General features: G+C 45.1%; 1 protein-coding gene across 1 annotated transcript in view; it reads right to left on the bottom strand.

Annotated features, from left to right (window-relative positions):
• The window catches only part of BHLHE41 (basic helix-loop-helix family member e41), a 3,336-nt gene extending 1,070 nt beyond the window's left edge, over nucleotides 1–2,266 (bottom strand). Inside the window, exons 1-5 of the mRNA XM_044915212.1 lie at nucleotides 2,035–2,266; nucleotides 1,835–1,898; nucleotides 1,402–1,509; nucleotides 964–1,075; nucleotides 5–501 (exon numbers count right to left, since the gene is read on the bottom strand). Of these exons, the coding sequence (XP_044771147.1) occupies nucleotides 5–501; nucleotides 964–1,075; nucleotides 1,402–1,509; nucleotides 1,835–1,898; nucleotides 2,035–2,096 (843 nt within the window). The 5' untranslated portion in view covers nucleotides 2,097–2,266. The remainder of the gene's footprint in view (nucleotides 1–4; nucleotides 502–963; nucleotides 1,076–1,401; nucleotides 1,510–1,834; nucleotides 1,899–2,034) is intronic.
• Between the last annotated feature and the right edge of the window lie 22,193 nt (nucleotides 2,267–24,459).

Here is a 24,459-nt window from a genome sequence, read left to right as displayed (position 1 = left end):
TCATCCTCTTGGGCGCCGGCGAGTCCTCCCCGGGGGGCTCCTGCTTGATGGTGACGCGGCCCGCCCCGGAGCCTTTGCCCTTCTCGCGGTCCGGCCTCGCCTCGGCCTCGCCGCCGTAGCCGCTGTCGGTGTCCGTGTCGTTCTCGGCGGCGAGCTCGGCGTTGGGCTGAGTCCGCTGGATGACCGGCACGCAGTGGGCGAGGGGCTCAAGCTTCTGCCCGGCGCGCTCCAGGCAGGGAGCGGCCGCGGACCCTGGGGCGGCGGCCGAGGGCGCGCCGGTGCCTTTGCTCAGAGGGACCTGTTGAGTCAACAGCTGGGGGGTGGGCAAGAACTGGGTGGCCACGGCGTGCAAGTGGTTGATCAGCTGGACACACCGCTGCTCTCTGGGCGTCCAGCTCTCAAACCGGGAGAGGTATTGCAAGACTTCTTTGGCGCATGTTTGAAATCCCGAGTGGAACGCATCCAAGTCGGACTGAATGGGCGATTTCAGAGATCGCTCCCCTAGGATGAGGAGGGGGGTGGGGGTGGGGGCAGAGGAATGGAGGCAAGAAGAAAAATACCGACGTTAAAACATCTGCTTATCACGTGGGCCCTACATTGACTAAAGTGATCTCGGTTTTTCCTCTGTATTCGGGTGATATAATCCACCGGTTGCCGGGGTGGGGGGGTGGGGGGTGGTGGCGGGGGTGGGGAGCAAGGGGGCGCCCTACTCCCAGCTGAAAAACCAAAGTGGAGAGCGCAACCGCGACTTTAAAGAAAAATCTGATTCCTCTGAGCTGCTGAAAGCCTCTGGGATGCTTCGGGAAATGGGCACTTTCCAATGAAGGGAAAGTATAAGCAATTTAACAAATGAGAGTGAGCCCGTGGGCCCAAGGAAGGGGGTGGGGGCAGAGTCCTAAACACTGCCCCTCTGTGGGCTGCCCAGCTTCATCAGGGTGGGTTGGCCTCCCTGAACTGACTTACCATTCTGTAAAGCAATTATTTTCTGATGCTGCTGCTCGGTTAAGGCTGTTAAAGCTTTTAAATGTTTCAAAGTTAATTCCAAGACTACCGCTTTCTCCAGATGCCCCAGAGTCTGCAGTGGTGCAAAAGAGAAGGGGGCACTTGGTTACTTAAAAACACACATTTGGCTTGATTGGCTCTCCACTCAGCACAGCAACTTAAGCAAACATTCTGAAAGAAGTGCTATTCCTATACTTCTTGAGCTTTCCAGAAGACGGGTTATACGTGATTTCTTGCCTTCAGTTGTGAGCACCTACTCTTGAGTTTGTGGGAAACTCTACACTACAGTACAAGTTGTAAGGCATATGATATTTACATTTATTCTTATATCTCTGGGAGTAGTACCAAGCTATTAACACGCCCTTGGAGAGCAGCAAAGAATGAAAATGTGCATCTTACTGTTAACTTCAGATGTTCAGGCAGTAAATCTTTCAGCTGAGCAATGCATTCATTAATTCGATCTCTTCTTTTCTTTTCTATTAATCTGTGCGGTAATTTGTAGGTATCCTTAATATACGACAATCATGGAAGAAAGAAAACAATAAGCTACACATTCATTGGATAAATCAATAACCCCCCCTCAGAAAATCCCCCATATTATGTGATAAACTATGCCCAAGAAACCTTTTCCTCTGGACTGTTCTGAAATGCAATTTGAATTCAGGTGTGATGTTTAATCTCCCCCTGAGAGTATCCAGCAAACCACTTAAAATTCACAGTTGGGGAAGCTCAAGGGCTGGAATATATTTGCGGGCAGAGCTTCGCTGTGAAATCAATGACCCTAATTAACTATCCAGGCAGGTTATGGGGAACATCGGAAACTTACACTTACCTTGTTATCGTCTCGCTTCATGCTCCTTTTGGGCTTACACATATACAAAGAGGAATAGTCCAGTCTGCAAAACAGAAATCAGCATCAGGCACCCATTCGGGGAGGGGCACTGCCCTTGCCCGCTCCATACCACTTTCTGGAGAAGAAAAAAAATCACTCTAAAGCCTAGACAGATATTCGCAAGGGTGCGTGCACCTTACCCTATAAAATCTCTATGTTCCAGTAACTGTCTCTCTTGCAAATGAGGAATTCCTTCGTCCATGTTCAACCGCTGTCCGTTTCCTCTGTTTCGATTTTTGGGGTTCTGTTCTATAATCTGTGGGACGATAGCTTTGGGAGATCTTGGGGGGATCTGTGCGTCTCCAGTCTCTCTCTCTCTCTCCCTTCTTCAGTGCAGTGTTGAAAGTGTGAAGCAGTTGGTTCCCCCCCCCCTCCCACCGCGCTCGCTCTCTCGCACACACGCACACACACGCACGCACACTCGCGCCGGCCCCACTGCGCTGGTAGTTTGCTCTCACTCCGGGCAGTGTTTGGCCACAGGGCACGCGCGTCGCCGGCCAGACCAGCACCCAGCTCACGTGCGGAACGTACCATCCGCGGTCCAGCCCGGAGGGGGGCGGGGGAGGAGGGGCCGGGCCAGGAGGGGGTGTCGGGAGCAGGCTGTGAGGGAAGGCGAAAGGCAGGAGGGGGCGGGGACACCTGATCAGGGCCACCGGAAAGGAAAAACAACTTCGGCCAAGCTATTCATCTTCCCAAAGGCGTTGCAGTCAGCTGGGGGAGGGGGAGGAGGCGCCGGGGGTGCGGGGCAGCCCGGGCTTCCTCGGCTCGGAAATGCTACTCCCTCAGTTCGTCCGTCATTACGATGCAGGAACGTGAACGTGGCTTTTTGCTTCGCCACCGACTGCACTGGTGGTTTGGACCAGAGAAAGGAAAGAGGGAATTCACGGTGGGTAAACTTCAGTCCCGAAGGAACATGTGGAGACTTGTTTGCTCATCGCTCAGTGGCCTGGGGGGACCCCTTGGCCCCGGTTGGAGGTTGCCCCTTAATGGGGCAACTTGAAATCCGCTCCCTGAAGGATTTAAAATAAATGAAAATGTAGTCACTGGGTCAGAATGTCGCAATCCAAGTGTCTTTCGGCGACACGATGTCCCTGAGCCACCCAAACTTCCCGCAGCAGCCGGAATTGCGGTGCCACTAATCACAGAAACAGATGACGACGATTGGGGCCTCTGGTGCTCCCAGAGGAACGCGGCGGGAGGGAGGGGGAAGGAGGGGGTGGCACAAGAGGGGCTACCGCGGAAAAGCAATGCAGCATTATCACTCGCCAGCTAAACTCCGTCGCCCCTCATCGCCTCGGGTGCTGCTGCGTGGTTCTCCCCCCCCCCAAGCTCCCCGCCCCCCGCGGTGTGATAAGCGACGCCGGGAGTGTGCAGAGCCCACGTTTACTACCGCTGGCACCTCCAAAGCCTCCCTCCTTAATCCTGTCTCAAACGGGTACCAGCACAGGGCCAGCAACGTGATCCGACCTGCCGCTGCTGCCACATCACTGCGCGGGGAACCCGTGCGCGCGCGCGCTCGCCCTGTAGCAGCGGCGCTCGGCGCGGGGAAGCGCAAGCCAGCACGAGCCGGGTTATCTTTCCCCAGAGCCATCCCGGGAGCATGACTCACTGCTAGCGAGAGTTACCAAGAGGTGCCCAGAGATGCGCACTACCCACGCCGCCCGACGCAGCGGGCGACCAGGGGCCTTGGAGGCCGGAGGGGTAGGTGGGTGGGTGGGGAATTTCGTCCTGCGGGACTCCCAGGGCTCCCGCCCCGCTGCTGCCGCCACTCGGCTCTGCTGGGGGAGGAAAGGAGAGAATATATGTTGATTTCTCTTATATAAGTAGATAGATATAAAAATCAAAGGTTTTTCCTTCCTGCAGCAAGAGTAAGGTTCAATTCTCCTGGGTTATCCCCGAAACCTTCCTAATTGCCAGCGGCGCATGAACCAAGGGGAGAAGTACGCCGAAGGAACACGCACAGGGGCGCAGCAGGGACTGGGGCCGTCGCTACGTGTCCCCCCCCTACCCCCACCCCGGCCCGCCCCGCACAGCGCGGGTTCCGGGGACGGATCTGGGTCGCGGGAAGCGGCGGCTGGGAGGAGGTCACGTGTCTGCGGGAGTCGCGTCTCCTCCCAGCCTCCAGGAGCCGCCCGGGCCGCGGCCACGGCGCGCGCTGCTGCAGTCTCCCGAGTCCTGGGCGGAGACGCGCCGCGTCTGGCTTCGTGACTCCCGCGGCGGCGGCGGCCCAGGCTCACCCCGGCAAGAGGAGACGCTCGCGGTCCGTCCACTTCGTCTCGGGAGAGGGCCCTTGAAGGTCTCTCGACTTCCTCAAATACGGGGACGTAGTTTGCACCAAACAGGCCGTTTAAGGAGAATACTTAGAAGAAGTAATTTTTAAATACTGATTTGATTTTAAACCTCTATTCAACCTCTCTCTTGTTTCCAAGTCATTGAGTGGTTATTTCTCTTTAGTGGGGAGGGCACTTTGATGCCCTACAAGTGGCATATGCCTGCAGTACTCTCTGCTTCTTCTAAATTGACCCGAAAGAGGGGGAGGAGGAGGATGGCTTTAAGGTGAAACCTCCCCTTATAGGTTTGTGAATGTTCGAAGTAGGACGAGGGTGTAAGTGTTTGCTCCACAGCTAAATGTTCCCTTGAAAAGGATAGATAGAATATTTAGTGAAAAGAAGAAGGTCTGGATCACTTCATCTTGGTCTTGTCGGTAGAGCAGACAAGACACAAGGCAGACATCTGACTAGGGCCAGCCTTAGGGCCTAATTCTGGGGCCAACTCTAAAGCAGTTTAGAAGAGGAGGAAAAGGGAAAGAAGACTAGTGGATCATGGGTGTGTTAATGTTGATGTACACTTCTCATCATTGGAAGACGGAGAGGCCTGTGGCTGCAAATGAAGCCTTTTGTTATTACTTGGATCTCCTCATCCTATCCCAAGCTTCCCTACCATGCCGACATTTTTGTTTTCTCTTCCAGTCCTTTCTCTTTCTGAAGCCCAGCCCAAACTGCGGATGGAGTCATTTCTAATTTTTTGGTTTCCTTTGTGATTCTCAGTCCTCCTTTTCTTCTTTCCTTTCCATGCCCATCTTTTTACTAATTTTTCTCTTTCTTTTCTTCTTTTCCCTTATGTTTTCGTCTTTCTACCTTTTCCCCATGAAAGGTCTGCTTTTGTTCTTCCTCTTTCGTTTTTACTTTTATCCTTCTTTGCTTTTTGTCTTTTTTCTTTCATTGTTCACCTGGGTAACTCTTCTTGCTTATCCACTTCCTTTAAAACCTGAGTCCTACTCCTTTTCTCAAACTCTTGCCTTCTGGAATATCAGGCATAGTTTAATGCTTTCTAATGTCCTTTTGCTGCAAGGAGGGTATGACAATAGCTAACAATTGTATAGCATTTGCAATAAAATAAAATAAAATAAAAATAAAAATAAAAGGTTTTTTGATTTAATAAAAATAAAAATCAAAGGTTTTTTGATTGCAATAAAATAAAATAAAATAAAAATAAAAATCAAAGAAAACCACTTTAGGGACCCTTTTGGTATGAACTCATTAATCTTTTCCACAACCTTATAAGGTAGATCCTATTATTGCCTCCATTCTATAGATGACAAAATAGGTTATGTTGGGAGATAGAAATAAATGTGCCTATGCTCCCAGAGCCAGGATTTAAGCACAGACAGTGGGCTCCAGAGTCTGTGCTCTTAACGATTAATACCCATAGGGCCAAGGTCTGAATGTTAAGTAGCTGTGTTTTTAAAACACAGGTGTTTTAAGCAATTTACCAGTGTCAGTGTGCACATTTGTTGTAGTGTGTGTGTGGGGGGGGGCATTGTTGGAAGAGAGGTGGGAAAGGGAGAGATGTTAGCATTGGAATAGATGGCAGAGAAAGAAAGTATGAGAGAAAGAATGGGGGCAGTCTTTTGTCAGTGAGTGATTCCATTGGCATCTAGCTCCAAATTTATTGATTTAAACCCAAATCTCCTAATTAACTGTTATAATTTCATACAGATGGACACATGGAAGTACAGTGTAGAAAAGGCTAACGTTGACCAGCTGTTCACCATTTCCACTGAGCAAACCAAGCCGAACTCTAATGTGAAGACTTCAGGTTAGTAATAGCAAAAGTTCACCTGTGGTGAGGTTAGAAAGGGGAAAAAAAACTCCCCTGTCTAACAAAGGAACAGAAGACTAGAATGCACTCTTTGGGTATGTTTAAAAATAGGTTGAGTCTTATCTTTTCAGGAAGGTTTAATGCTGTCCTGCTGAAAGCGAAGGAGATACAACATGAGCTTGAAACCCCTTTGAGCCTATAATTAGAGAATTTTGTGATGGCTTGCTTTCAATTAAAGATACCCATCTTTCTCCTTTTAATAGGTGAGGGGGAAACTGCTTCCATTGCTTTTCTTTGGTTAAGTAGGGAAATCACTACCTATAGAGACGCTAATGAAAGGGAACACTTATCCCAGTTCCCACCCCCTTCCCCCACCCCCACGTAAGTATTCTGAGCGCTACGCTCATTATATTCACCTTGTGACTTTGGAAGGTCTTATCCTGTTTGCTTGCAAAGTCTTGGATTTCCAGCAGAAACTGAACTCTCCTGAGAGGATTAAAGTTTCCATAAAGAAGAGAGGTTTTCTGCCTCTAGGGTTCTGCAAGCCGTACCACTCTCCCGGGAGGTGACTAGGGTGTTTTGGGATTCCCAGTCCGATTCAAACTAAGCGCCCATCTCTAATAGCCTTAAAGACCCCAGAGCTGCCCGAGGGTGTGAATCTTCTTGCCCGTACTGCTGTGAAAATACCCTGTTAGAGGGGCAGATGTCTTTCTTAATCACCTCTGTTTTGGGTGGTGGACAGAAAATTTACAGTTACTCTACATCGTTTTACATCAAAAAGGGAAAGGGATCCCACGAAGCAGAGTTCATAAAAATCTGAAGTAAAAAGTTTACGGTTAATGCTAAAATGAAGGCGGCGGGGGTGGGGGGGGTGGGGTTGGAGGTAGAGTGGGATGATAGATTAGGGGTAAATTAAAACTTCCCCTGGAGTCCTTTCTCGGGGCATGCACACTGCTTTCAGCAGAGAAACGTTAGTGTTGTCAGGCATAACACAGAAAGAAGGCCACCTGATGCAAGGATCTTAGAAGGGAGGGAAGCCCCAGTGCTACTCTCCAGAAGCCAAATATAACTTCTCAATATTGATAATGCTATTTTGTGAAGGTACCAGATTTAAAATCCCAGAATAGAAGGTTGGGTTTTGCAGTTCCATACTCAGCAAATTAGCAGGAACAACACAAGTGTCTCTGTTTAATTTGTAAAAGAACTGAAGTCTTTCTGTAGACTACCAATTAATGTGTCTGTGGTTGTAAACACACAAATGAATCACGTTTTATATTTATGTTAACACTGCTCGAGACGTTTATGCACTTACTTGTCTTTACATAGCACCAAGGAGCAGGTAAGAGGAAGTAGAGGAAATGAATTTTATCACTGCTGAAACCTTTGTGTTTTTGTATTTATGTGATTATCACAAACACTCATGCAGGTTATCCTGAATTTAACATATGCTTCAAATTCCTAGAGTGATCACATACAAAAGACAACTAGGACAGAGACAACTATAAGGGGGATCTCCCTGGCTCTCCTCTCCTTAAGTATCTGCCTGGTCTCTCTGGGTGCCCATGTGCTTAAAATTCTGATTGAACCCAGAAAAGTAGAGTGTGGAGCACGTGCAAGCCCATAAGGATTTCCACAAAGTGATCCCTACCTCTCTCTGGATTCTCCTGGACTAGCTGGATAGTGGAATCCAGAGAAGCTGCATTAAGATGGGGTCTTTGGACTCCTTCCCCCCCCCCCACCTTGTTACTGCTGATGAAGATCTGTAGAAAGTTTTCAAAGAGATACATGTTTATGCATTGTGAAACACAACTAGGAATAAGGAGTACTAGACAACCATTTATCTCACCTGCCCATTATAGGCATGGTCCTTGGATAGTGATTTCAGATGGTGTCAGCCCAGTGCAGAGAGCCATCTGCTAACAGAGTCTGGTACTTTATAAAGGCAACAAAAAGATTAGCTAAGGAGGATTTAATCTACACTTAGAACTATTGGTAAAATTTATTCGACAGCTAACTTAAAGCAAGAATTCGTATCTAATTATCCAAAAAAGTAATATGGTTCTGATATTAACTTATAATCCTCATTGACAAGGAAACTGATGGAAATCTAGGCTAGATGTATCAGTTAAGAGCTGCGTCTGAGCTTTTCTTATAATTTCCACCCAATAACTTTTCTTATAATTTTCACCCAAGAACTTCTGCTTACATCTATGTAGAAGTACAGTTTTCTAGTTGAGGTTCTCCAATAATGTAGGGGTTCTTTTAGTACAAAGGGAGCAGAGAATGGATTTTGGGATGGCACTAGCCATCTCTGTGGTGGTCTGACTAAAGGAAATGGCTTGTTCAGGTCCTCTTCTTTTTTTCATCAGTGGGTCTTCTTTCTCTTCTATGCCATATGTGTTGGCAGCGTCCCTTTATTGTATGAGGGTATTTAATACCAATTTCAGAAAATTTTCAGTCTTTCCATCTGCAATTGCCCAAACTTAACTAGCTCCTTAAGCACAAGCTCCTTAACATCTGTATTCTTAAGTGCTAATAATTACAGAAATCTGCTTAGGGAGGGAATTTAACAGGGTTTGCTCTTCTTCCCGTAGAACGCAAACTGCAGCTGCATGTTTTTTGGGAAATGATTGTCTTCTTTTTATGTAGCGGCATCTGTCCTCTGGTTGTTCTGTCTGCATAGCTCTGCCTTCTGCCCCTGGCATTTGGGTTGAAGAAAGCAACTCCCCGCAGAAATGCGCTCTCCAATAGTGTCCACCTGCTTGTAGCTAGGACTTTGCTCTTCATCTACTTTGAGCCACACAGGAGGAGGCCACAACGGCCTCAGGGTCCGAAGATCAGCAGAGCTTTGTGATTGACTTGGGTTCTTAAGTAGATGAAGGAGGAGAGGAGAGGGAGGTGAGTGCAGTAGAAGGGGGGGCGAGGGGCCAGTCTCTGAGGCTGGAATGGAGAAGTGAACCCTGTAAGAGAAGGCATCTCTGGGGCATGTTAGTGTGCACAGGTATTCAGGCAGTTGTCCTACAGACCTTATTTAGTTCTCTCAACTCTTGGATCTAGGCACCATCAACTCCACTTTGTAGATGGAAAAACTCAAGTTTAGAGACTTTAAGTAACTTGTCATTGCCATGTAGTAAATAGCGAAGCCAGGCAACAGGGAACCTAAGGTATGCTGCTGGGTGTTGTCACTACCTGGAGTCTAGGATTCAAACAGGCATCTTCTCCTCTCAGCCCTGGAGGGAATCCACCCCCCACCCAGCCCAGCCTTCTACCTTCCTTGGTGAAGCCCCTCTAGGTCATGGGAGCCACCGCCGGAGGCTGGTGAGAGTAGTTGAGAGATGAGGAAGATGGAGGGATGAGGCATTCTTGAGCCTGTGCGGTGGTGTCCTGACATGTGAGTTGGAATTCTGGGTGGATCCCCCCACAGACATGTGGGTGAGAATTGTGGTTAGTCCACTGGAATATCTATCGTGCTGATAGAGGCTGTGAGCTGGGATGGGCATTAGGGATTCAGTGTCGAACCTCGTCTTCAGTGACCTTACGATCTAATAGATCACACTTTGTTAAAGGGGAGAGATCACTGAAGAAACCCGAGTAGTTATCCTAAAGCCTCTGCATGTTCCAAAGGCAGTACTCAGGAACCTCCGCTTTGGTGCATGTGAGATGCACTTACAGCTGTGCTTCTCTACTAATGCACTTTATAAATCATTCCAGAAAGTATAGTCAGTGACCTCAGCTTATGGGTAAGCCTTGTTCTCCTGTAATCAAAACATTCCTGGATGGAGAGAAGGGTGAGGCGAATGCTGTCTGCCCTGCTCCCGTACGCTGTCTAGACCATCATTACCCTCCCCCAGTTTGGCCTGCCTCCCTGATACTGGTGGGAATGCCTCTTCAACAGCATCCTCTGCAAGTATATACAGCTTCACATTATATGCTCTTGATCTGCTGTCTGTGATTCTGTCAGCTCCTATGACACGTATTGTGACCTTCTCCCCATGTGGCTTAGGGTTTGAACTTTCTCTCTTTGGTAATTGAATCTAAACTTCACCCTGTGGATGAACATTTGGTTTTCCTCCTTGGTGCTCCACACCCTCTGGTGTCTCTGGTAAGAAGCTTCTGCTCCATCCCAGGCCCTCACCCCTCACCCCTGACCCCAGTTAGCTTGCTCATTGCCCCAGGTTGAAATTTGGACACAGCTTGGCTTAACTAAGTTTGTCTGCTCCAGAGCAGGCTAGAGCAGTTTTGGAAAAGATGATAACTCATTACAGTGGCTCATAACCCCCAGGGTATAGATTTTCACATCCTGCAAAAGGGCACATCTCTCCACCATCATCCTGTCAGCTTCCTTAGTTCATTTCTTGGCCTCGGCTCTCTAATCTGGAAAGGGGCCAGGCCAGGCTGGCTGTTTGGGGCGGCCCGACGTCTGCATCCCTTTCAGCTCTATGGACCAGATGGCAAGTTTAGCAGGACTGCCTGAGCTTAGAAAAAGAAACTTAGTGGTCATTTTTGATCCCTCCATCTCTCTCACTCCCCCCATTTATTTAATAACGATGTCCTATAGATTTCACTTCTTAAATACACATTGAATCCATCCTCCCCACCCCGCCCCCCTCCGTCCTCAGTGCCTACACTCTAGATCAAGCCCCACCTAATCTCACACCCAAATACTGCGAGAACTTAACTGCCTAGCAGCTAGGGTTTAGTAAGGGAAACGGAAACCACTTTGGATATCTCAGGCAGGAGGGACTTAACAGAGGGATTAGAAGCGGGCATAACCTTTGGATACAAAAGCTGGGGTAATCAAGACTGCGGAAAAACTGCTGCTGACCCCCGAGAAACGTTGACAGTCAGAAGCTTCAGGGAACGCTGGATGCCATCGAGCTCAGCTGCCTGCCTTGCCGAAGAGGCTGACTTGCAGGAGCTTCCCTGGAAGCCTTTGTAAACCTCACATCCACACACAGCTGCCACTGAAGGAGTATGGTGTGTCTTTTCCACTTCCCACATCATCCACAGGGGCTTCTTATGGGCACAGTCTAAGCTGGAACCCTGCGGGTGAGGGCCAGGGGAAAACGTCCTTCCCAAGTTGCTGACCTGGGACAAGAGCCGGGGGGTAGAAGGCGGCGGGGCTGGTGTTGACAGCTGGCACCTCACACTCCATACCCACTGTGTACGCCCACCTTCTCCCTCCACCACACCTAATTCACTCCTAGGTGAGGAGCAGAGCCATCTTTCTGTGCATGTCATTCCCTTGACCAAAACCCTTTGTTTCCCATTCCCCTGAGGCTAAATAAAAAAAACTCTTCCGTGGCCCCAGAGACAGGCCCCCGCCTGTATCTTCAGTCTCACCTCTCATTTTTCTTTCTTTCTATAACCCAACATACCAGCCTTCTTTCAGTTTTTCTTTTTTCAGCATACTCCACTCTTTCAGGCCCTTCCCTCATGCTGTTCCAGCTGATTGGAATGCTTTTCTCCCCACTTCTCCAACCCCCTTCAACCCCCTTCCACCTGCTAATCCTTCAAATGCCATCAGAAGTATCACTTTCCCAAGGAAGCTTTCTCTGAGTTCCTAGAGCAGATTTGTCTCCTTCTATGAGCTCCTCTGTACTTTATCCTTCTCTTTTATAACATTTATATTGTTGGAAAGACTCGTAAGACTTTCCAATGTCTGCATCCCCCACGAGTTTGTGAGCCCCCCGGGGACAGGCACCTGAATTGTTGACCGCAGTGTCTCCATTGCCCAGGACAGCACAGAGCTCAGAGCAGACGCTCAACTGTTTCTTGAATGACTCCTGCAGGTGCGCCACCAAATCATCTTTGAACTGAAGGCTTGTTCCAGAAAAGGCTTGCAGGACAAGTCATAACCCAGCCACAGAGCATTTGAGGAGTCCTCAGGCCTGCTAGAGGTGGGGATCTAATGTTGGCTCCTGCCGTCCCTTCCCCTCACTAGGACTTTTCCTATATTAATGTGGCTCTTATGGGCAGGAGCACCCTCACTCCACTCGGGGTGCTGTGAATTTCTTGGCCTTACTAGGCATGCAAAGACTAGGAAGTAGACAACATGAGGGATCATAAAGTGCTCCTGATGTAGCAGGAGGCCCAGGAGCCTGGCAGGGTCTCTAGTGGAGTGGCGGGCAGTTCTGTTGGGGGTAGCCCTCTGGAACCGCTGTTGGTCACTGTGCCAGGGTGGACATGTTCTGTGCCCAGCCGGCAGTGAACTCTGCCAGTGTGCTCCCTAATGGCCGTGGTACGCTGGCATTTCTCACTCTCAGAATTGTACTTCCTCTCCCAGTGTGCATTAGCAGGGCGGAGAGACTGCGGGGGCTGGAGCCGCACCAGCTGAATTCCACAGGTGCTCCAGAGACCATGCATCGGTGAGGTGACATCCAGGGCATGGCCCTCCGAGGCCAGAAGTGGGGAGGGGATGCAGAGTTCGGCGTGACAAGCCGTATTTACAGGGTCTAGCCGAGCTGAGTGGATCACAGGAGGGGGTCCTGGGACAGTGCCAAAGAGCTTGGTTACCAGGAGTGCAGAAAGAAACAAGCCCTGTGCCAGGATGTAGGAGTCAAGCCTCAGACTGTGGAACAAAGTAGGAGGGTTGAGAGCCAGTGAAGCCAATCTATCAGAATGCCAAACTGGTAGTCACAGAGGAGACAAGGAGTGAGAGGTCAGGAGAGACAAAAGAGAGCTGGAGCAAGAAGGGGTTGCAGGGCGGCGGGGCGGGGGGTGGGGGGGCGGGGAGGCAGACACCAGGTTGGGATGAGAGCCTGCTGAGGTGGGGGAATTTCTCTTTGGGTTGGTCAGTCATGCCACCGATGGGCTGGAAACATGGGCAAGACTACTTCGACCCTCATCCACAAACCAACTTTGCATGTACTCTTGGCACTTAATACTTGCAAAAACAGAGGTCCCATTCTTCTAATCATGTATTCAGACAGGCAGTGTTGATTTTCCCGATCATGGGGTTGCAAAATCAGACTGCACTCACGGAACATAGCTCTGGTGATAGCAAGCCATCAGGAGGCCTGGGTCTGATCCACACCTGCTCAGCCATCCTGCATTGCCAGGGGTGACCCAGCAGATAAAATTCTGAGTCTGTTGTGATTTTGGATAGCTATGCTAATGATTTTTCTGGAACCTATGTTTTTTATTATATTTTTGAAATTCTGCTTTAGATGTACTGAAGGTCGTGAAATAGACACATCTCACGTTTCTGTCACCTCTCATTTTATTGCATGGTCCTGCTTATAGTGGCAGAGTGCTGTGGGCCCTGGATTTAAATGAAGAAGACCTGGGTTCAAATACCATTTTCCCCGGAAAAGCCGTGTGACCTTTGGCAAGTTATTAATGAGTCGATTTTTGCAAATGTGACACAGAGAGAGTAGTGTCTACTTCTGACTGGTTGTTGTAGGGGTTGGGGACAATGCATGGAGGGCACCCACGGCCTAGTAGGTGAGCCATAAGCAGAAGCTCTTATTTTCCCGATTTGAGCTGCCTGGTCAAAGTTGTGGGTATCATGGAATGTGGTTGGAAAATAATTGATAGGTTAAGTAACATATTTTAAGTTTGAGATGTAAACCTTTTGCTTTCAATTATCCTTTACTTATAGGTGAATAATAATAAAACCGAGGGCCAGACCTGTCCATGTGATTTTCCATTAATGAGATAACGGTTTTGTTTCATGTGCTAGCTGGAAATAGGCAATACCAGCCACAACCGTCTGATTTGAAGTCCTACTCTTCAGACAGCCCTTCGGAGAGGTTCCATAGCTCCACATTTGTGCACGAATGGGGGAAGTGCTGTCAGCCCGTGTTCGGTCGTAAGTTAAAGCCTTCTTCAGGTTTTAAATGATTGGCATGGATGAACTAAGTTTCACATTTTGTTATCTGGCTGTGGGAGATATATTGACTTATTTCTTCTCTATGCCATCTCTTCTAACAGCAAGCACTTTTATTGCAGTTACTGTGTGCCATGCTCTGCTCTGTTTTAGTGTTTTACAAATACCCACTCCTTTCTTGCCCCCAGACCCTTTAAGCTAGGTCCCATGATAATGCCCTTCATAAAAGGGGGGTGATGTGTCCATGCCACGCAGCTAGGAAGTGCTGGAGTCAGGGTTCCAGGCGGGCGCTGTGCCCACAGAACCAGTGCCCGCAGTCTCGCATTTACTGCCTCTACTCAGTGGCTTCCCCAATACCCCGAGACAAATGGGATCTTTCCGTTCGCCATCCATGACTTTGTTTAGAGAAGAGAGGGGTCATAGTGCAGAAGGAACATCTGAAACTCTGCCCACAAGGCTAAGCTTTGCCACCCACTGTTTGCCTGACTGAGAAAGGCAGGGTATTGAACTTCTGTGAACCTCATGGTCCTCACCTATTCAGTGAAGAAATTATCTATCCATTGTGAGGGGGATTAATAGTATGTCTGATGCACAGGAGATGCCCAAGAAATGTTAGTGCCCTCCTTGAATGCTACATACCTAAATATACCCAAGTATGCAATTATTGGTGGTTTCTTTTCTCCTGAAAAATTCATTCTTGATTTCTTTAACTTTTCACTTTAAAAGAATAGGGTGAATTTTGATCACTCAGTTAATAATTGTAAATCATTTTCTATGTGGAAGGCATTCTCTATTGGTGCTATCTGACAGAACTTTCTGTGATGATGGAGAAGTTTTATAATCGGTGCTCTCTAATGTGGTAGCCACCAGCCGTGTGTGGTTATTGAGCACTTGAAATGTGGTTAGTTTAATTAAGGCACTAAATTTCTAATTTTATTTAATTTTAACTAGTTTAAGTTTAAAGACGCACATGTGGTTAGTGGCGGTCATATTGTACAGTGAAAGCCTAGATGTTTTAATCTGGTCCAAATACTAGCTGACCAGCAGATAATTCTTTTAAGAAAGCCAAGACAGATTTTTAGTTTGTTCTTTTCCTGAAGTGTCTATGATGCTCAGCATCTTTATAGGAAGAAAAAAAGTATCAATTATCAAGCATAAATTCAGGCAAATAAAGAAAAACCATAGCCATCAACTTCACTAGGTTTTATGATATTTGACAGATCCATTTTAATTTTACGGGAACCCAAATGATATAACTTACCAACATTTTAAAATACTGATCATGAATTTGCTATGAATATTTAATGAGTTCCCATAAATAGATAGTAATATAATAATTTTAATACTGCATATCATATTATATGCCTATCAGGTTCGGATATAAGCCAGTGTACTGGTAAATGTTTAACCGGTCCTCTGGGAAAAATGTGTGTGTGTAGTTTATTATACATTTTACTATTATAAAGGATGTGTAGCTCAGCACCCATTTAAACATAATGATAAAATATACATCACTCCTATGAATTCCATATAGCCAATTGATTCTCACTGAATGCTTTTATTGATTTTTGCCAGATTCTTTTATTCCTTGCCAACCTACGGTTGCAATTAATTCACAAGTATAATTCTGACATGAATGTTGGGTATTTTTGTTTATGTTGAGCTAGGTGAAATTGAAACAATAAAGGCAGTTGTTAGAGTCTGACTCCTTCATCAATGATATGAGCAACTTCTTCACTAAATCAGATAATACTTTTCACATACTAGAAAAAGATTTTCTCAATTTTCTGTATAATTCACAATATAATGACTATAGACATGACACACTTTTAAGTCCAATCTAGATGATTCACATTTTCTCTATCACTTTTTTGAGTCTAACAGTTGACAAAATAAGAAGTCAAGCTCTAATTTGTAGCATTTGCTCATTTTCATGGCATAAGTACTCCCACCATGACCAACCGTAGGCTAGCAATACAGCAGCACCAGAAGTCCAGTTGGTATGCTACAGGAGACATAACTCACCTCAAGGGCATAGATAATAATAAGATGTAAATAAAGTAATTAGGAAGTGGTGAGTTTTGCGTGTTAACCGCCTTTGTTCTTAATACTCTATTTAGTGATAAATTTATAGGACTTAATTTCTAATAATGGCTAGTCCCAGAATCAGTCCCGTGGTCATCAACAATTTATTGAGGGGCCACTATGCGCCGGGACTGAGTGCTAGGCTATAAATATGAATCAGGCCTGTCAATATATGTGCCTTCCAGGATGTGCTCTTGCCCTCTTCTGTATCAACATTTTCCCCCTGCATGATCTCATCTAGGTTCATGGCTTTAATATCATTATTATGCTGATGACTCCCAAATTTATGTTTCCATCTCTCTTTTCTGCTGCAAGCTCCAGACTCATAAATCCAACAGCCTACTTGATAACTCCCCTTGGATATCTTATGGTTATTCTAAACTTGACATGGCCATTCCAGCTTGACACATCTTAATGTCCACCTTCTGCCCCAGGTCCATCCACTCTTCCTTGATTCTTCACCATGCTCTGTCAATGACACCACCATACACCACTGAATTGAGCCCCAAATCTAAGACCTATCCTTGGTCCTTCTCTTTCATATTTTCTACACCCAATCCATCAACAATTTCTGTCTCTCCTATACCAAAATCTTGCCTGAATCTGGACAGTTTTCAGCATCTTCACTGCTATCATCCTCATCAAATCTATTGTCTCTCATTGGGACTATAGAGAGACTCCTACTTGGTCTCCTTGCTTCTACTTTTCCTCATACAGACGTTACACACAATACGAAGAATGAACTCTTAAAAATATAACCCAGCTCATGTCACCTTTTTTGTTTGAAATCTCTCTAGCCATTATTTATTATAATTAGAATAAAGTCCAAATGTCTTGGCCATGTCTGTGGTAGGCGGAATAATGGGTCCCCTAAGATGTCCACGTCCTAATCCCCAGAACCTGTGAATAAATATTTCCTTACATGGCAAAAGGAACTTTGAGGATGTGACTAAATTAAGGCCTTTGAGATGGGGCAGTTATCCACACAGCCTCAATGTCATCACAAGAGTTCTTAGAAGAGGAAGAAGGAGGTTGAAGAGAGTTAGAGGGGGATGTGACCACAGAATGATCAGGGAGATGCCACACTGCTGGCTTTGAAGACAGAGGAAGTGGGGCAAAAGCCAAGGAATAAGAGTGGCCTGTAGAAGCTGGAAAAGGCAAGGGAATGGATTCTTCTTCAGAGCCTCCAGAAAGGAATACAGCCCTGCCAACACTGTGGTTGTAACCCAGTGAGACCCATGTCAGACTTCTAACTTACCGAACTATAAGATAATAAATTTGTGTTGTTTGAACCACCAAATCTGTGACCATTTGTTACGGCCGCAATAGGAAATGAATGCAGGAGTCTGCAAGGTCCTCAAAGACTGGCCTCTCTTGGGTCCCCTTGCCTGTCCTTCTCCCACCTTGTTCACTGTGCCTTGGCCATCTGCACGTTTGTTTTGTCTGCAAAACAAGGCGGATCCTTCCTCAGGGATTTGGTACCAGCTCTGCCTTGCCTATGACTTCCTTCCCAAGGTCTTCACATAGTCGGCTACTCGTCATTTGGATTTCTAAAACCTCTTCAAAAAAGCACCATCCCCTAGTCGCTTTTTAATTTGTGTTTTATTTTCTGAGCGGCTTTTATTAGGACCTGAAATTGTCTTAATTATTTGTTTCTTGTCTCTGTACCTCCCCTTCCCACCAGACATGTACCATCAAACTTCATGAAGTCAGGGACCCAGTGTGTCATGTTCACTCAGTAAGCACTCAATGAATATTTGTTGAAAAAATGAATGAAAACATGGCACCTTGCCTCAGCATGCACACATTCCGTGGGAGAGAAGATGAAAAAAGCAATGATGATAGAACAGTATAATTGAGGCTCTGAAAACAGTCCCTGTGGGATGTTGGGGCCCCCGGGAGAAAAGCACCTTGGCAGGCTTTCCAGAGGAATGACGACTGGGAAGAATCCTGAGGAGAAACTGGGAAAGCAAAAGCCAGGTGAAAAGGAGCAGGTGGATTGTCAGGCAGAGGATGTTGGGGGTTGGGGGCAGGAGCACAAAGGTGTGAAAGCAAAGGCATTATGGGAACTGCAGGTGGTTCAGTTACCTTGGGAGCCTAAGGTGAAAGGTCAGAAAACGCCTTACCACAGGAAGACTTGACATGACCTACCAAGAGATTTTTAATCTGTCTGGGTGGTAATTAGGGGGCCTTGAAGGGTTGTAAGAAATGTCAGTTTTGCATTGTAGAAAATGTATTCTGATGATACTATTGAGAACAGATTGAAGGGGAGGGATGCTAGAATAGAATACCAATTGGGAGGACATGGCCATTGTCAAAGACCCTAGGGCAGTGGCAATGAAAATGGAGAATGAATGGGGAGATCTGAGGACTATCTTAGAGGTAGATTCTATGGGAGTGGTGAGCAATTTGTCGTGTGGAGTGAGGGAGATGAGGGATTAGGGATGACTCCCTGGGTTCTGGCTTGAGTGACTGGGCAGAGAGTGCTACCACCAATAAAAATAGGGAATACAGGAGGAGGATATGAGGCAAGTTTCACTATGACGTGTTGGAGGTGCCATGGGTAAAGGAGACATCTCTGAAGCACTAGGATAACTGGATCTGAAGTTTGGAGGAAAGACCAAGCCTAGAAATTTAGATTTGAGAGTCAGTGGCATATGTGATGTGAGTGGTTGGGACAGTTCCAAAGACAGACAGATTAGAAGAAGGTTGAGGGTGGAATCCTGAGGAACATCAATTTTTATATATTGGATAAAAGAAGATTAGTCCAAGAATAGGACCAAGAAAAATTAGAGAGGAAGAAAAAGAATCAAGAATATTGCTCTTATGGCCAGAAATGCCTGGCTCGGGGCGCCTGGGTGGCTCAGTCATTAAGCGTCTGCCTTCGGCTCAGGGTCCTGGGATGGAGCCCCACATCGGTCTCCCTGCTCGGCGGGAAGCCTACTTCTCCCTCTCCCTCTGCTTATGTTCCTTCTTTAGCTGGGTCTCTCTCTGTCAAATAAATAAAATCTTAAAAAAAAAAAAAAAAGAAATGCCTGGCTCCTTCATCTGCACATGCAATTTAGCACCCATTTTAAATATGACCTCTTTGAAGTCCTCTCAAATGGATGCAAATGATTTTTATTGAATCTGTATCACAACTTATTTGTACCTATTTTATGTGATTGCCGCTCGGAAACTTTCTTCTTTTTGTACTTTGGTCTAATTATCTCACTCCTATATTGTAAATTTCTTGAGTGCAGAGACTATGACTCACTAAGTTTTCATTCTTTGGAACTCTCAGTAGAATATCTGGCACATATTACCTTTATGACGAGTGAATATGACCGCTGAATCCAGCAAATACTATTTGGAAAGTAAGAATTATTTATATTTTAAAGAAAACAGTGATCATTTGAATAAATATAGGTGATACCAAACAGCTAGCAAAATATTTCAAGATGACCGTAGTGTATCATCTCGATATACTTGATCGTTATGAATTCTTATGTAGTCATAATAGAGAATTATTTATTGAACGCTTACTATGTTCCAGCCGTTCTGTCGAGTTCTTTATACATATGATTTCATGTAATCTTTACAATAACCTATGGGAATGGCATTATTATTATTCCCATTTCACAGATGGAGGATAAGAATTTCAGAGAAGTTGAATAACTTGTCCAAGAACACACAGTCACTAAAGGGCTAAGATTTAAAGCTGGGCAGCCTATCTCTAGCGCTCGTGCCTTTCAGGTGACAACATATAGAAAACTCTGTGTCAAGGCGAGTCAGGTGCAGGAGGGGAAATTCAGAGACCTGTGAAAGGACTTTGGTAATTTAAGTGCCCATAATCAGGGATGCATTTTGAGTGGTTAGAAATAAATATGTGACATATTTGCATGTGAAACAGATAGTTGCATTTTTGTGATTTTCCTTAAAATAAAGACTTGCCGATTTAAACAAATACCAAAATAAGATCAATTCATCCAGTAAGAGATTTAGAATGCAGAACTTTGCTGTGGAATTCTATAGCACAAAAACCAAATATTGGCCACCATGATCTAAGGCAGAAACAAGTGAATCTAATGAAGTAAAGGACCCAAAAGAGGTTTTAGTGCCCAAAGTGGGCAAGTTTTAAGAGATACTGTTACTGCAGTTCTAGTAGTAATATCCAGTTCCCCCTGGTTCTTTATTGTTTAACTTGTTGTTGGGAATGGTCTTAGTTCTCATTGGCCTGTTAAAATTGTAACATACACTGTATAAATTGTGTCTCTATTGGACTATAAGCCTATCAAGAACAGAGCTCACTTTTACCATTATTCTGTAGCAAATACAAAACAAGAGCAGGCAGTGAATAGGATACATGTAGCAGTTATTGCAAAGGGGCAGATACAAGCTTCAGAAGATAGGGGCTTTGCTGTTTTTGTTTACCACTGGCCTTTTAAGAGAGATTCTGAGCTCAATTAATATTTGTTGAAGGAATGGTTTTATAGAATAGGGCAATTGTCTGACAGGTGAAATTGATTACCTACTAAATCCATTTTTAAGGTCTGGGATTATATTATTGATAGTTTTAATTCCTATTAAAAATTATATTGGTCACTTTTCTTCTGTGCTAATGCAGTACAACAAACTACTCATTTTTCAGTTCATTTTTTCAGATTATTAAACATAATGATAGGGCGCCTGGGTGGCTCAGATGGTTAAGCGTCTGCCTTCGGCTCAGGTCATGATCTCAGGGTCCTGGGATCGAGTCCCGCATCGGGCTCCCTGCTCCTTGGGAGCCTGCTTCTCCTTCTGCCTCTCTCTCTCTCTCTCTGTCTCTCATGAATAAATAAATAAAATCTTTAAAAAAAAAATAATGATAAATTTCCTAGTTTATTATCACTTCGATAGCATCATATTGGTATGTTTTTAACTAATATTCAATTAATTGATAGAGCAAATTTAAATGATTGACTATCTTACTATATTATTAGAGAAAAAAAATTATGATAATGTGAGACACGAACAACTCAAATCCATAGTCAAGGGATTGTATATAGTCTGTCTTTTTTTTCAGTTTATTAAGAAAAACTAGAATTGACATGTCTGCCAAATTCTTGTCACATCTACATTTTTGTAATCAGAATATCTCAGACTTCACCAACCAGATAACACCACTGTATTATTCAGGACTCACCCCACTGCAAGTGACAGAAACCAAATTCAAATTAGCTGAAGCAGTGAAGGAGATTATTGGTTTGTGTAAGCAACCGAGGGGAGGGCTAGGTGACAGAACGATGGATGTGAACGTCATTAGATCTCTTTCTCTCCATCCCTCGAGCGCTCTCTGCAAATTAGCTTTATTCTCATCAGCTGGCTTCTTCCCCAAGGCTAAAACTCAGGTGTGCGTGGAGGAGGGTAGGGTGTGGGGCGGCTGCTGCAGCTTTGAGGCATATCTTCAGATTTGTAACCAGAGGGAAGAAGGTTAATCCTTCCAGTTTCAGTTCAAGACAGCTGGGAAAGGAATCTGACTGGCCCCTTTGGGGACTTGGTTAGTTTCTATGTCCTAGAAGGACTGGTGAGAGGCTCTGACCCATTAGCCTCAGTAATAGCTCTGCTCTTATCGTTGGAGATGAGCTGGGATCTGTATCATCACCACCGTGATGGCCATGAGCTGTCACATAGTAAGGAGCAGGATGTCCGGTCTTGTACAGAGCCTCTGTGCACTGAGGATTCTGGGACTCCTCGGGATGCCTAAGACTCAGTCTTGGCTTTCACTCCCTCCTGTCGATCCCACAGTCCTGGACATATTCATGAAACTCCGCATACGAGGCAGGACCAGCGCCACCACCACGGTCTTGGACTCAGTACTGGTGGAGATGAGTCACTCCACGAAGGCAAAACTGAAATGCTATCCTATGCCCCTCTGCCAGGAGCCTGCAGTTCTCTCTCTTGCCCGGAGTGAGCTCCTTCTTCCTTCTCCAGAGTGCACAAACTACCTTGGTGGATACACTGGGATGGGATGGATTTGGGTGTCCCTTTCCATTGTATATGCAGATGTATGATTGTACTAGTTACCTTCGCTTTTAGTTCGTTAGCTCTAACTTGGTGAGTTTCTGAAGCCCCCACAGTCTCAGTTTGACCTTTCTTGGGGCCATTTCCATTTAAGAGGTGTAAGGGACATTCATGCTGGTAGATTGCAATCCCCTAGGAGTGATTCTTTGATATCAGTTGATTTAGTCATCTGCATAATTCCTCAAAAGGCAGATTCACTTTAATTTCAGTACTAAATAGGAAACTCACCCTCCCTATACACAATTATTAATGTTTAAAACCATGTAGAGAGGTAAGGCAAACTTTCTGTTTGTAAGTTTTTAAAGTAACAGGTTTATTTAGATATAATTTGCATACTATAAAATCAGTGTACAATTAATTTACAGTGTGTAATTAGCTTTCAGTATATTCAGAGAGTTGTGCAACCATCACCACAATCAGATTTAGCCCATTTAGCCCTTTTTAGACCAAAAAAGTCACCATTACCAGTCATTCCTCACTGCCCTCTACACCCCTCTCCCCAGCAGACCACCACCCATCTTCTTTCTGTCCCTATGGATTTGCCTGTTCTGGACATCTCATATAAATGGAATCATGCAACATGTTGTCCTTTGTGTCTGGCTTCTTTTACTTAGCATAATGTTTTCAAAGTTCCCTAATGTTGTAGCATGTATCTATACTTCATGCCCTTTTATGGCTGAATAATATTCCATTGTATGGATATACCACATTTTGTTTATCTAGTCATCAGTTGATGGACATTTGAGCTATTTCCACTTTGGGCCATTATGATGAATAATGCTGCTGTGAACATTCATGTACAGATATTTGTGTAGACACATGTTTTCAGTTCTTTTGATTATATACCTAGGAGTTGAATTGCTGGTTCATATGGTAATTGAACTGCCAGACTGCTTTCCAAAGTGGCTGCACCATTTTGCATTCCTGCCACAAATGTGTGAGGGTCCCAGTTTGTCCACATTATAAGGGATATTTTAGCAGAAGACATGATAAATGTCAAAGTGAGGCATGTGAAGTCATGACCTCTATTTACTGGCAATAAGCTCAATAAACTTTAAATTCTTAAGACTCCATTGATTCAACCTAAAAAGTAATATTTAAAATACATACTTCTGGGGCACCTGGGTGGCTCAGTCAGTTAAGCGTCTGACTCTTGATTTCGGCTCACGTCATGATCTCAGGGTCTTTAGATCAAGCCTCGCGTCGGGCTACATGCCGGGCTTGGAGCCTGTTTAAGATTATCTATCTCCCTCTGCCCCTCTCCCCCTTAAAAAAATAAAACACATATTTCTACTCATAAACTCTAAAGTTTGTGTCTAAATAATATACAAGAATAAAACTTCAATGTGCAGTGCAAGTTTATCCAAGTTCTAATAAGTGACCAATAACAAGGATTAATGTATCTGAACAAAGATTTCAGGTTGGTAGTGTTCAACTTTCTTTCCAAGGAAGCTCATCAACATGTAACAAAATTAGTAAATACAACTGGATAGGTGGAGGTCAGGGTTTTATATAATTGCATTTTCTGGAACTATCCATATCTGAGCCTTAACTCCACCAAGACATCCTATAATATATGTAATAAAGCAATAAATAATGTAGCTAGATATGAAAAAAATCAGTAATATTTACAAAGCAAAGAGGCTTGGAGGTGCTACTTAAATACTACTTAATGCAACATCATAAACTTCTTCATGACCAAAAACAACTGTAAGTGGTGGAGCACTTCTTTTTCTTCCCATTCTTCCTCAGCAAGCCTGACAGTGGAAGGCTTTTAAGGCAGCGAGTCCTTGCTTTTCAATGATTTGTCCCTTTCCATCATCAGGTGAAGTTTTGCCATTGTATTTGAGAGAACTTTTTGGAGCTTTAGAATTCATCTGAATATTTATATAATGAAGCAAATTCTTCATTTCATAAAATATAAATGGCCAAGGGATTATAAGATAATTGGTACATTTATTTTAGGGTTTGAAATTCTATTAAGTGAATTTCTGTCAAGGGAGGGATTCAAAGATCTTATATGTGGATACTAGCCTGTAAATGAACACTGTGCATTTCTTATGGACTTATGTGATCCGGCCCTGTTTATTTTTCCATTCCCTAACCACTCTCCTCCCTACTCATGCCCTCAATGTCGGGGTATGTCCATGGTGGTTTGATGTACGTCAGCCTTACCTCGAGGCTATTTTGGAGTCGCCTGGCTTCTTCCCCAGATTCTAATTCGGCAGAATGGCCTGGGTTTATGCTCTCCCGGAGTGAATAAAGTTTAGATGCTGCCTAGCTTGTGTTTTTGTTCTGAGCAGTGATGGGGAGGAGATCCTAAATCGATCTGAATGAAATCGAGGCAGGGAATAATCCTGTTGAATGTTTTAGAACTGACGTTTGCAAGATAAATATGAACACTGTGGGCTTGTGTGTTTATAAAAAATTGACCAACATGATATACTGCTTTATAGACTGGATGTAAGTGAAAAATTCAGGGGTTGAAGAAAGCTATAGTTTCCCT

The sequence above is a fragment of the Neomonachus schauinslandi genome, chromosome 5, assembly GCF_002201575.2.
Source record: "Neomonachus schauinslandi chromosome 5, ASM220157v2, whole genome shotgun sequence".
Classification (NCBI taxonomy): Eukaryota; Metazoa; Chordata; class Mammalia; order Carnivora; family Phocidae; genus Neomonachus; species Neomonachus schauinslandi.
The sequence above is the reverse complement of the archived record's forward strand: the minus strand, read 5'-3'. Positions and strand labels throughout refer to the sequence as shown.